Genomic DNA, 14,358 nt, shown 5'->3' with positions numbered 1-14,358 from the left:
AGGTTCCCTACCCCATTATGAATTCCCTGAGCCAAACTGATCCCCATGGTGTCCTGAGGAATTATTTTCCCATTGAATCTAATTCAGCAAGGCTTCTCTCTGGGTTCTGCAGTGAACATTCTTTCTTTAAAAATAATTTTTTTGAGAGGGAAGAAACACATTTTTCCACACTGAAGGTAAGCAAAAAAATGTATTTGACACCTCAGGTAATGGGGGATTTTTTTTGCCCATCCCTTTCTGAATCTCCTCAATTGAAAATTGTATTTTTACCATATTTCATTCCCAAAGGAGCTTTTCATAATTTAAATCTCCTGTTCAACTGTACATTTAGAATGGGAGCTCTGACACCAGCCTGATTATAGCATACATGCTGGACATTACAGAATTTCTCTCTGGGAGACTTCTAATTTTATTCATTCATTATTAGCATCCTGGCAGAGAATAGCATTCTGCACCCTGAATTGGACCATCCCTTCTGATGCTTTGTGGCAGCTAAGACTGTAAAATGGGAAATTTCCTTTCCCAATCTCATGTGTAAATTAAAAAAAAATATCCATTAAAGGCTATTTATACTGCTCAACATAGAGTGAACTAGAACCCATTTTTAAATCAGAAGAGAGGGAGGGAGGGAGGAAGGATGAGTGGAAGGAAGGAAGGAAGTAGGTAGGGGAAAGAACTTGTGTTACTTAAACGGTTTGTGATAACTAACATAGGTACAAATAAAATCTAGATAAAGCTTAACAAATAAAAGGACCCACTCATTCTAACTCCTAAGATCCACTTTTTTAACTCGAGAGTTGGGGGAATGCCTGCTGTTGTTCATTTAGGTGCTTCTGAAAGGCAGCAGTTTTGTTGGAAGACCTGGTGGAGTGAACCTTTACTCTTTCTCTCTCCTTGTGTTTGCAGGCGATTTCAGTGAGAAGGAATGCCAGTGGATCGTGGTCTCAGAAAAGCGGCTTAGATGATGTCTGTTTCCTGTGCTAGAAACACGTGGCAGAGCTGTAAGTAAACGCTCTACACTGCATGATGAATTGGATGGCTACAGACCGGAGGCAAAAAAAATAATTGTCTCATTTTCGTGGTGATTTGCTTAACTGGTGGGACCATGCCAGAACGGCTAGCGGAAATGCTCTTGGATCTCTGGACTCCATTAATAATATTATGGATTACTCTTCCCCCTTGCATTTACACGGCTCCGATGAATCAGTCTCAAGTTGTAATGAGTGGATCCCCTTTGGAACTAAGTAGGCTGAGTGAACAGCGGATTTTGAACCGCTCCAAAAGAGGCTGGGTTTGGAATCAAATGTTTGTCCTGGAAGAGTTTTCTGGACCTGAACCGATTCTTGTTGGCCGGGTAAGCTACACTTTTAAGATCCCCATTTCGGGATCTGTTTCTCTTCTTTAGATCTTTAACATCCGACTTGTCAGAATTGTTGGCACACTTAGCTGTAGTACTTTAGGCCAGATGGTTAGTTTAGTTACCTATTGGTTTCTTTAGGAATATGACTAATCCCACTGTAACAGTCTTAAATGTAGACAGACTGCTCTTCTGGTGAAGGCTCGTCTCCCCCACCACTTGCCTCCCTTCAGATACAAAATACTTGTGTAATGTGTGTACCTACAGACTTTTCTTTCCCATTTTGTACAAGAAATCTGCATGGCAAACTTTTTCTCTAGCTTAAGTATTTGGAAGAAGGATACATTTTTGTTCGGTTTGAATTTCTTACAACCTTGATTCCTAAGATGTTTAGTTGTTTCATTTTGTTTTGAGGTCATGTGTCTCCAGTTGCAGGTAGATTCCCCCCCCCCCTTTTTTTTTCTGTGGTTTGTTTGTGGTTTTAGTCATTAACCTGGGTTGGAGAAAAAGAAATTCTTGGAGTGGATGTTTAACAGTGCTTTGTACTGTAATTCAATAAAATTTGCGATAGGAAACTAGTTCATTCATTGTCAGATGGAATCAAATGTATACAATCAAAATTTCACCTAGTGGCGTGTGTGTGCATGTGTGTGTGGGTATTTACATTTGTTTTGTCATTGACAGGTTAAACAAATGTTCTTTCTGTAGATAAGTTTTTTTTTCCAAAATCATACCATGGGTACTGAAGACTGTATACATTTATTCCTCAGAACTGTTCATAGGCTTCTGTTAAATTTGATACATCATGGTAGAATTCTAATTATAAGCCTACCAATGGCTGATTTTCCTGATAAGGGAGATTAAGATGTGAGTCATGCCAATATTACTCATTTCCCAAAAGCAGTGATTTAGAAAAATAGGAGAATTAAATATTGATCTCTTAGACCTGAGTTAACTCTTTGTGTTTGACTAGGAACTTCTGAATACATTCCTGCTTCTACCTTATTGTCTTGCAAAGCAAATTGAGACTCTCCAAGGGTTATGTTTTCTCATTTTGTATAGTTAGTCTACTTGGGCAAACGATATCTGGATGAGGAGATCTCATGAGTAAATCAAATAATACTTATTAAGCCCTTTCTATGTGTCTGTCACTGTTCTAGGGATACTGGAGCATATCCGTTTTCAAAACCATGATCTCTTTCTTGAAGAAGCTCATACTGTAGCCAGTATTGAGTGTTTATTATGTATTGACCACTCATACAAAAGCACTTTGTGGGCACAATCCTGTTTGCATCTAAAAATAGCTTTTCTCCTCTTTCTGTGTATATATGTGTATGTGTTTATGTGCGTATATATACACATATAAAAAATATGCGTGTAAAACAGCTCTACACTACTTTTCTCAGATGTAAAAATGCAAAAATTTCTGAAAGATTTTTTTCGTATGTTTAATACAAACTCAGGTAGCAGAACTGACTTGAGGCTATTTATAGTCATAATGCATCCTATTACTGTGACTATTCATATAATTCCCAGCAGAAATGTTAATGTGCTTGAATACAGGGTACTGCCCCAGACCCTGCTAAGGGTGTTACTTACTATACAGTTTATGTACCTTAATATGTTTCCAAATGTGGAAATTCCTGAATTTTGAATCTGGCCCAGTGGGGTTTGAATATGGGCTTCTTGACCAGCATTATGTTTTTTGGTTTGTTTTTTAAGTACAGAAACTGAGACTTAGAAGGATTGGTAAAGCAAACCAAGATCATTGAGCTAGTAAAAGTTCTGAGTTTGAATCAAGTTGGGGATTCCCAAGGCCATAATTTTACCCACCATATCCTATTACATTTTAGTAACTAGTTGCCACGTGTTGAAACCATAATTTGCACTTAAATGTTGAATACAAGGGTGACTGGCTGGCTCAGTCAGTAGAGCGTGAGACTCTTGATGTCAGGGTTGTGAGTTTGAGCCCCATGATGGTTGTAGAGATTACTAAAAAATAAAATCTTTGGGATGCCTGGGTGGCTCAGTCAGTTAAAGCGTCCAGTTTCGGCTCAGGTCATGTTCTCATGGTTCGTGAGTTCGAGTTCCACGTTGGGCTCTGTGCTGACAGCTCAGAGCCTGGAGCCTGCTTCAGATTCTGTGTCCCCCGTTTCTCTCTGCTCCTCCCCCACTCGTGCTCTGTCTTTGTCTCAAAAATAAACAAACATTAAAAACATTAAAAATAAAATCTTTAAAGAATAAAAAAATTAAAAATCCTTGATATTAATGAAAACTGAGTTAATGAATACAGAATGCAGAGCCTGTAAAGTCCAGAAAAGTGTTCTGGGTGTTGAGAACTTACCCCAACCCTCAGGCAATGTGTTTTCCTACTATAGGAAATTCTGGATCTGCGCACACATGCATCCATGCATAATTGGTGAATTATGTGAATTCTATTAACTTTTTATGGAGGCCTATCACTGTGATGGCATTTTGTATAATATAAATAACCAAACATGCTATACCCAGGATGTCTCATTTTTGTCTGCATAGAAAAAGTATTTAAATTGGGGTTTGCTTTGGATTCATAAGAGTCTGATGACTAATTTTAACGCTGTTCCTTACATTAATAGAGATAGAAGCAAACACGCAGACTTCAGCATTGATTTGTGACTTAGTAATATTTGAGAAATTCATGCTTCTTTGAAGGACAGAAATCTTGTCAGAGAACCCTAAGATTTTCAAATGACCAAAATGCTCCCAAGTCTTTATGACCGTTTTAATGAATTAGCTCTTTGCTTTCCTGTCTACCCCAGCCAGTTCACAATTGTTAAATCAGAGTTAAACTTATTTTCTGAAGAAATTTCTACAAACAGTTCCAATCCTCCATATTTCCCCTTAAAGAAAATTGCTCCTCTTCAGCCAGGTCACGATCTCGCGGTCCGTGAGTTCGAGCCCGCATCAGGCTCTGGGCTGATAGCTCAGAGCCTGGAGCCTGTTTCCGATTCTGTGTCTCCCTCTCTCTCTGCCCCTGCCCCGTTCATGCTCTGTCTCTCTCTGTCCCAAAAATAAATAAACGTTGAAAAAAAATTAAAAAAAAAAAAAAAGAAAATTGCTCCTGAATTATTATAGCTTAGCCATGGAGGACCTTGGGTTGTAGTGAAGCCAAAAATACCTTTCAGGTGACTGCTTCAAATTATAAGTCAGGCTGAGTGTGGGGATGATCCGTAGCAAGGTGCCCACCGGTGCTTTACGGTGTTCTATCTCTATGTACTCTCTTCCACGTCGGACTCTAAACCACTTGTCACTGAGCTTCTTCCCAGGAAGGGCTGGGAGCATTAGTCACTCAGGAGCATACCTCTCTTTAAAAGGCACTCCTGTTGATGCACCTGGGTGGCTCAGGTGGTTGAGCGTCTGACTTTGGCTGACTTTGGCTTGGGTTATGATCTCACGGTTTGTGAGTTTGAGCCCTGCATTGGGCTCTCTGCTGCCTGCTTTGGATCTTCTACCCCCCCTTCCTCTTTCTATCCCTACCCCTCTCTCACTCTCCATCTCTCAAAAGTAAATAAACATTAAAACAACAACAAAAAAAGGCTTTCCTGTGAATCACCATGGTGGGGCCCTTGACACTGCAGGCTGAGTTCAAGCTCAAAGGCAGATTCAGTTTTTGAGTGACTGGCTTTTCAAAGCTTCACATATACCCCCCATCATCCATTGTGCTTTTACTGTATTTGTAGACAGTGGGGTGCAGAGAAGGAACAAGCCCTTGAGATGTACTTTCCAGAAGTTTGAACTTTGCCTTTGCTACCTTCTGAGTGTTAACCCTGGAGAAGTTACTAAAACTCTTTTAAAGTTATCCAAGTAAGAGCAGTAACACTGGCTGTTGTTCTATGTGAGTGATGAATCACTAAATTCTATTCCTGAAATCATTATTACATTATATCTTAACTCACTTGGATTTAAGTAAAATTAAATAATTTTAAATAAAGAAAAATAAGAGTGTATAACAGCCAGTAAAATAATATATGCATAGTGCCTGCATATAGTTATTGTAGTCATGATTGTATTCTTTATTTTTTTTAATGTTTATTTACTTTTGAGAGGCAGAGCACGAGGGGTGTTGGCAGAAAGAGGGAGACACAGAATCTGAAGCAGGCTGTAGGCTCTGAGCTGTCAACACAGAGCCCTATGTGTGGCTCAAACTCACCAGCTATTATGACCCCAGATATCATGACCTGAGCCAAAGTTGGATGCTTAGCCGACTGAGCCACCCAGGCGCCCTTAGTCATGATTGTATTCTTAATTTTGTGTGTGTGTGTGTGTGTGTGTGTGTGTGTGTGTGTGTGTAGTTGCAGTGGTGGCTAAACAGACAATTACATCACTAGGTGAGCACAAGACACCTGGAGCCTGAACAAGAGCCCTTGCTGTTAGTTATCCCAGGTTGCTTAAGGTGGAGGTGATACTTAGATGTGTTTTGAAGGACAACTTGTTGCCTAGACTGAGGTTGGGTGGAGTAGGAACTTAGGTATCCCAGCTGGACAGAGGGTTTACGCAATGTCAGTGGGATAGGGTAGGACTACTGAGGATCCCTTCTGTCAGAAGTAATGCTGCCTGTATATTTCTTGTTGAATTCGAATGAAGTTGAAAGTCATATTCACAAGAAGTCTTCCCTGTCCCATTCTGTCTAAAATATGACTGTCCTCTCTCTAATATTTCATATCCTTTGTGCTTTATGTTTTCTTGTTCCTGATGATCATTGTCTCAGCCATTCTCTATCTTATTTAGGATTTGTCTCCTACTATAATGCAAGTTCTACAAAGAAAAAGGATTTTTGTTTCCTTTGCTTTTTACTTTACATCCCTAAAACCTAGAACACTGCCTGCATATAAGAAGTGCTCAGTAAATATTTTGCATAGATAAATGAGTGGATAATTCACCTAAATAAGGGAAGAATTTATTAAAAAGTAATATAAATTCAATATGACTTAATACAAGTGGCATTTTTCAATAAAGAGGGCAATGCATTACTTTCATGTTCCATTTTCATATCGGTACCTTATAGACAGCTGGGTAGTTTAAACATGGTCTCTATTTACTGATTTTATTTTTATTTTTCGAAATATTTATTTATTTTTGAGAGAGAGAGAGACAGTGCATGAGCAGGGGAGGAGCAGAGAGCGAGGAAGACACAGAATCGTTAAGCAGGCTCCAGGCTCTGAGATGTCCGCACAGAGCCCAACGTATGGCTCGAACCCACAAACCATGAGATCATGGCCTGAGCCGAAGTTGGAGGCTTAACCGACTCAGCCACCCAGGCGCCCCACTACTTTCTGATTTTAAAAGTCTTTCTTTGAGGTAGTCATAGTGTGCAAGTTAACTTGTTAAAACAACTCTTTTTTGAGGAGGCTGTATGATCCTCTTTAAGCCCCTTACCCGTGGTATGAATCACTACATAGAGATGATGATTTCATTGTCTCCAATCCATCTGCAAACTTATGTTTGTGCTTATGGCACAAGGTACCTCTGAACTCTTCTTTCTGAATTTCTCAGAAACAGGTATCAGCCAAAGAGACTCCAGTTCTTTGTGGAACAGGTGGTTCAGAGCCTGCTCTACATATAAGTACTTAGCATTCCACATACTTAGGAGCTCCAGGGGTGACTTACTCTGTCAATTCTGGAAGAGAATAAGGTGGTGCAAGGACTCTTCATCGTATATACTTATGTGTTCTTGTCTTAGAGAGAGAGAGAGAGAGAGGGAGAGGGAGAGAGAGAAACATGGTGGTTTTCATAAATCGTGCAACTAAGGCAGGAAAAAAAAAAAAGTCATGTCCTTGTGATGAAATGGACATGACATGAACAGCTTGATAACATCATGCGAGCCCTTCCCTGTGAAACACAAGGATGATTGATCAAGTCATTCTGCAAATATGTATTGAGCACTTACTGTCTCCTAAGCATTGTGGCCAGTAGATTCTCCGCTGGGAACAAATACAAATGCAAACCCTCTGTCATGGAATTAATGGGCTACCATGGGGAGAGAGACATTAGGAAAATAGTCATGAGAACACATGTCACATTAAAATGGAGGTAAGTGCTACAGGATAAAGAGATAGGGTTCTATGGAAACACATACCCAGGAAGCTTGTCTGGTAGGATGTAGAACCTTCTTGAAAGAAATAGCCTGTGAGCTGAGACGCTATAGCCAGCGTCCTGGCTATAGAGAGTGGCATCCCAGAGTGCAGGGATGGAAAGGGAGAGCATTCCCAGCAGAGGCGATCACAGATGCCAGACTGTTGAAAGAGCCGAGAGGGTCAAGGTGACTGAAAGAGAACTAAGGTTGGAATCCGAGAGTCACAGAGAAAGGATGGGAAGGCTCTCTTGGAGATCTGACTTCTTCCTTTTTCACTTCTGCTACAAAGCAGCTGGAAGAGCAAGTCAGACAGCCTCTCTGGGGCAGTTTCCTCTCTTGTAGTGGTATCGTGGATTATGAAATTATATTTAACATACAAATCCCTATGGAACAGGAAAAGCAAGCAATATAAGAAAAAGGAGTGTAGCGTCTATTGATTTTCTGCCCAAGTTCTTTTGGCTCTTGTTCTCTGGTTCTGTGATCCTGGTTCCTCATATTGGTTTATTTTGGGAAAAACCGGTTTGCTCTCCAGGTGGTCAGAGATCTATCCTAAATCCTCTCTCTTACATAAACTCCTCTGCTCTCTTTCTTCCCTTTTCCCCTCCTACCTGGGCTTCTGAGCAGTTCCTTATTTGGATATAACTCCACTGCTGGTGATGCCACATCTATTTATAATTCTCTCCCTCCAAGGCACTGACTCATTTTCTCTCTTTAAATTTGACCTTCTAACCTTCCCTCTTCTCTGCAACTTGGAAATCGTTTGGGTGGTGCTTAGTATGAAGGACACGGGATGCCAAATAATTACACTATATTATAGTTTACGGTGTCAGCGGCTGGGGAGAAAATTGCACTTGACATGCCATTATTTTTGCTGGCCGTTTGCATGTAAAGAGCACTGGGCTACGCAGCCGCAGCCAAATTGTATCCTCGGCCTTGCAAGAACGATTCACTGTCAGTTCCGTGGAGCCTCTGCCTACTCAGACAAAGCCCGTGCACCAATAATTTGGCAGGAATGCAAGTCAGCATCGTGTGTCTCAATCTGGCAAAACGAGAGTTGTCGGCTTCTTGCCCCATGCCCCGACCTAGGAATAACAGGCATCCCAGAGTTTTGGGACATCTCTGATGCTGATGTCAATAAAGGAAATAATATTTGTCATGGAAATCAGAAACCCTAAACACACACACACACAAACACACGCACAAATGCACACGTATGAGCCATCTACTAGCTGAGTTTGTGCATGAGTAAAATCCCAGATCATCTCCTACTCCTTTGTCTCTGGAGCCCCACCCCCCACCCTGTTTGCCTCATTCCTTACCAAGGGACCAGGTGAGAGTATGGATAGTCTGTGCTCATCTTTGCAGATACCCTCAATCACACTTCTTAAAAGTCTTTCATATGTTCTTAATCTGCTTAGGGTCATCTCATTAAGGCAGGTCTCGTTTTCCCACTTGAAGAAAATGATAGTGGTCATATGTTTGTGGGTGAAAAACCCGATAACATAACCCTATTTTATAAATGACAACAAGGTAATCAGTATTAAAAAAAAAACTTTCCTTGCAAATTCACATAGCAGAATAGCCTGAATCATTAAAACTTACTAAGATTTATAACATGGGGACATAATTTCAACTGAGGAAATACCAGAAACAAGATATGAGGTGTGGATAGACTATAATAAAAAAAAAATGCATGTGTGAGATGAGCAGAGTATGTGGCACACATGTGTTAAGATATGCATGTGCACATGTGAAAATACATATATTTAATCATCTGCAAAATAATGAACCCCTTTGTACTCATCACCCTGATCCTCCATATTCAAAAATTTTCACCATTTTGCTGCTTTGTTTCCTTTAGTTACTTCCCCTTCACCCTTGATAGTGCCAATACTCTTTATTTTTCTTTATTTATTTTGAGATAGTGAGTGAGCAAGGGAGGGGAAGAGAGTGAGAAAGGGAGGGAGGAAGAGAGAGAGAGAAAGAGAAAATCCCAAGTAGGCTCCGCACTGTCAGCCCAGAGCCCAGGGTGGGGCTTGATCCCACAAACTGTGAGATCATGACCAGAGCCAAAACCAAGAGTCTGACGCTTAACCAACTGAGCCACCCAGGTGCCTGTAATACTCTTGACTTTAAATATTAATGTAGGAAGAATCCTAATCATATTTATAATAACAACCCATTGTTTCTGATAATAAAATTCCCTAATAGAAAAAATGAAACATAAGTTATCAAAATTCCCAAATATATTATTGTATCTAATGAATAAATGATAGGTATGTGACCCACATTAAAAACAAAATAACGAGTTCATTCCTGATATTGACTCATATTAATAATTATACCAGGTATCAATAAAGAGGAATCTTTAAGGAAATAGACCAATATATTCGTTTTTTCCCCAATTCATGTGATTGGATTACCATTTTGTTTTCTTTATAATTTTTCCCCATTTTACTTTCTAGGATATGCTATTATTATATTATAAAACACTAAAAAATAAAATTAGAGAAAATTAAGTGGCAATGTCATATCATTTAATTTTCTTAAAACCAGTGCTACATATTTATAGCATATTCTTGGAGACCACTGTTTAGTTTGAATCTCATTTCGTAAATGTAATCTTATTTTAAAAAAAAAGTACATTTATGTTAAATTCTTGAAAGGATAATCTCAGTAAATTAAAAAGTTAGAAATATTTAGTCATTTTTACACAATGATGAAGAGATAAAGAACAGCCATAGCTCAGCTATACTGCTAAATATACATTAATGACTTTTATTACCTTGGGATAGACCAAATACTAACCAGAAATAGTTTATATTTGGCTTTGAAATGGGAAACTGTTTTTAATGTTTAAGTATTATAGTCAGCCTGCATGTTGCAAGTAACTTTTCAATCAATAAGAATAACCTAGAAAAGATATTTATGGAATCATGTTATTTAAGAAAGATAAAAGTGTTACCGCATTTATAGAGTTTCCTTTGGCCTGGCTATGCGTGTTTGCTAGACAGTAGTTTCTGTAATATTTTAGCATTTTCCTTCCATGCATATCATTAACCTTAAAAATAAAACCACCAGTTCCATTACCAGCAAAAGGTGGGTTTATTCGGGAATGAAAGGGAATTGCAATCTGGGATAAGCAAGAGGTGGCGACACTTAGTAAGTCCAGAGAACAGAGTAGAGATCGCCCTTTTACCGAGGGGAGAGGGGAGGTGGGAAGGCTGTTATAAAAGTCCACTGGAGTAAACTGGGAGTAAAAGTATGGTGGCTTCTCATTGAGTTGTGACACACTCTAATTGGCTGGGCTGTTGCTGGGAGAGGAGGTAAGCTTTTCTTCCTTCTGCGGGGGTTGTGAAGTAGTGTCCATGTGCAAGGGGCATCTCTTTTATTTGGGTCTGCAGCTGACCTTGAGTCTAAGGGCTCTCCCTGCCATTCCCTTGACTTCATTTTCGTGAGGTATCCTTTCATTAATTTTCGCCATATCATTTCCATTATAGCTAACTTAAACCCCCCCCCCCCCACACACACACACACTTTCCCCTTCCCCTTCCCTCCCTGGCATAATTTGGTCATGTACGTTCCTGTTCCTAACTAAGTCTTTGAATATTTTGAAATATAGTAAAGACAGCCTTGTCAGTATTCAAATATTGGAATGTTTTGTTATGATGTGGGTGTGCTTTCTCATTAGCTACGGCTACCTTACCTCACATTTTAATACATTTAGGAGTCCTTTTAGATGTTCTGTCTGTAAAGAGAAATATAATTCACTACATTCTTATTACTAAAAGTGAGGGTCTGCAGACCAGCACCAGTTTCTGGGAGCTAGTTAGAAATGTGGAATTTCATTCGCCACCTGTATGCCTGACTTATGAATCAGAATCTTCATTGTAACAATTTCTCCAGGTAATTTGTGTGCACATTAAAGTACACATACATAAATATAAGTATATGAATATAAATAAATACAAATCATCAGTCAATCCCTGGATAGCTTGAATCATGACTTTGGTGCTCTGTATCCGGCCTGAGTAAATTTGGAATACCACTTAATTAAAGAAACAGGTCATGGGGATTGATGTTTGGAAGAACTTTAGGCAAGGTATTGGGTAGGAACCGCAGCTTATTTCATTCCAACCTATGTGATAGGTGCCGGACACTATAGGCTGTGACATCAATTTGCACACGGGACTCCTCTATACTGCAGGTGATGGCAGAGGCAACAGCCTGTGGACCCCCACAAGCTGGATTAGTTAACAGGAACCATCCCCTGCTCAGCTCCATGGAATCCTTTTTTTTTTTTTTTTCTGCATGTATTTACCACAACGTGGCAGATGTGCTCTGAAATCTGCAGAGTATCAAATGTCACTGGGCTTCCATGGGAGACAATAGCAGAATCCAAATGAGCCTGATCAGAAGGGCTGAGGGATATTGGGAAACAGCAGGGAATAAAACACTAGATGCATATTTCTATTTCTCTGTAATCCTAAAAAAGCCCAGCTGTGTTGCATAGATCTCTTTTTGTTGTTGTGAATATATGTCAGAGACTATGAGATTGATGACGTGGTACAGGGACATTAAAGAAAAGAAGGATTTTAAGTCACCAAAACAAACTGATCATGCGTATTGAGTGTTGACTGTATGGCAGACATCTTATAAAGTTTGCTGTTCAGTCCTCACAGATACCCCTGATGAAGGCATCATTATCCCCATTGCCAGATTGAGAGAGCTCAAGGGAAGAGTTATTTCCATTAGTGGTTACAGGTTAGACAAACAGTGAGTGTGCGATGAAGCCAGGAGTCAAGCCCTGGGCACAGGGACCCCAGAGCCTGTTCCTGTACCCATGGCCATGCATCGTCTCTTTTGAACCCCATGTGGGAGGTGCTCAATGAGCTTAGCTGCCACCCCAATTTGGAGATGAGAAAAGTGAGTCTCGCTGAAGTTACTCAAGTTATAGTTTCATGACTAGAATGTAAAGAGTTAGTAAGATTTGAATATGCATTTAGAGATGTCTAGCTAATTGCAAAACCCTGTAACTATTTGCATGCTTCTCTTTGTGCTTTGCTGGTTGGAGAGTGGGGTGGATGTAAAGCCCTTGAGAGAAGAAAAATATCCTTGAGGCTTATGCGTATGGTAGCGCTGCTTTATTTCCTTTATGGAGACATGAAACTGCCACAGTGTGGGTCTGGGCAGGGCTGGTGCCACCTACAGAGTGACATGTGGGTTAGTCTCCAAATAGAGGGTAGAGAAATAACTGTCTTTTTTGCTTTCTCATTTTTAAATATACATTTAAAATAATTATGATAAGGAAGCAAGAGAAGAACCATGTGGAAGGAGTAGCAGAAGAATATTTTTATTGAACACCTTCAGGTATCTTGCTCAGTGCTTTAGATACACTTACAGATGTCATTCTCTGCATTTTGCAGATGAGACCATTGAGGCCTTTGCGTCGAATCAAACTTTCATTGGTTAGGTGACTACACTGCAATGATTCTAGCTTTTCTTCTGAGCTGGGCAGAAATCTGTGGACTCATGAGCTATAGCGTTACCTTGGAGTACTCACCGGGACCTTTGACCATGACTGGGCAATTTTGTAGGCTCCTCTTAAACTGAGAATCACCAGACAGCAGCAAGAAGAGTAGAATGGTTGAGTGGAATAAAAAATAAAATCCTGTACACGTAGGCAGGAACTAAAAGAAGACAAAAAGCTTGTACCCTCCAGCTGCTTGAACTAATTGTGTTAATGCTGAATAATTTATTAACAATTCCCTGTACACTTGGAAACTGAGCTGGACAATATTACAGAGGCTCCAGAGGTGGGATCAATGATTTGCTTAGCTCCCCGCAGTGACTTCCCTGATTCCTCTTGCAACTCCAAGGGTCTTTTTCCAAAGGGATATGGGCTTCTCTGTTTCATCTCTTCCTTCCTGACTCTTACAATAGTGACCTTCCTCTGGCCAGCTCCAGTCATGTCCTTTGCTACTCGTGCACTTTGGCCTCTGAGAATAATTCCCTCGTGCCTTTAGCAGATTCTCTGAGGAGAAGTGATTTGGTGAGAAGGCAAACTTGGCTATGAAAAATGACCAAATCCTAGATCTCTTTGAAGTAAGTCAGACTCCCTAGCCACTCAAGGGCTTTATTTAGAATGTGGCAGGGTTATTTATAGTAGAGTTTTCTTTGCTTTTATTTTTTATGTGCTTCTGGGAATCTAAAAGTCTAAATGAATTTCTCATTGCAGTTTGTTTTTTTGTCATACTCATGTGTGTGTGTTCACGTGTGTGTGTGTGTGCACGCATGCCTTAGGGCAGTGATGCTTTGGCAGAGCTCAGCCTCCCATTATGTCCCTGCCTGCCTTTGCAGGAACATTTACAATCAGCCTTGTGAGGTGTTTTCAGAAATCATTAGACATTTGCAGTGGCTTGTCCTATTGATCACAGCCACTATTTCTCTCCTCTTCTCTGCTTTGCCTGTCATTAAACTCATATGTAAAGTTCTTAGATTTTTAGAGCTGAAACCAAGTTCCACATCACAACTAGACTATGGGGAATGCATTTCAGTATTTGTGGCTTTTTCTTCATCCAACAAGTTGGGTGAGAGATACAATTTGAAGCCAAAAGACCAGGCAGTAAACGTGGAGACCACCCCCCCCCCCCCATCACTGCCCCTCAGAAACACACACAAACAGATAAGATGATCGGGTGGGGTCACAGAATACAAATGGTCCAGCCAAGCAGAAAATGGAGTAGAAGACCACAATTCTGAATTACAGAGAGAAAGTCACATTATAAATGTTACAACCTAAGAAAAGAGGGTAGACACAGAAAAAAACAACTGAGAGACTTTCACAGGAGCCAAACATTTAAAACTACACAGGATCAGGAAACAATGA

The 14,358-nt window shown here is 40.1% G+C and overlaps 1 protein-coding gene across 7 annotated transcripts in view; it reads left to right on the top strand.

Annotated features, from left to right (window-relative positions):
• Nucleotides 1-14,358, top strand: part of CDH8 (cadherin 8) — a 362,718-nt gene that overhangs the window by 13,432 nt on the left and 334,928 nt on the right. For all 7 annotated transcript variants that reach the window (XM_023244993.2, XM_019819837.3, XM_023244991.2 and 4 more), the window contains one exon: nt 907-1,354. In XM_023244993.2, the coding sequence (XP_023100761.1) occupies nt 1,106-1,354 (249 nt within the window). In that variant the 5' untranslated portion in view covers nt 907-1,105. The remainder of the gene's footprint in view (nt 1-906; nt 1,355-14,358) is intronic.

Source organism: Felis catus, chromosome E2 (assembly GCF_018350175.1).
Source record: "Felis catus isolate Fca126 chromosome E2, F.catus_Fca126_mat1.0, whole genome shotgun sequence".
Classification (NCBI taxonomy): Eukaryota; Metazoa; Chordata; class Mammalia; order Carnivora; family Felidae; genus Felis; species Felis catus.
This window is presented reverse-complemented; position numbering and strand designations above follow the sequence as displayed.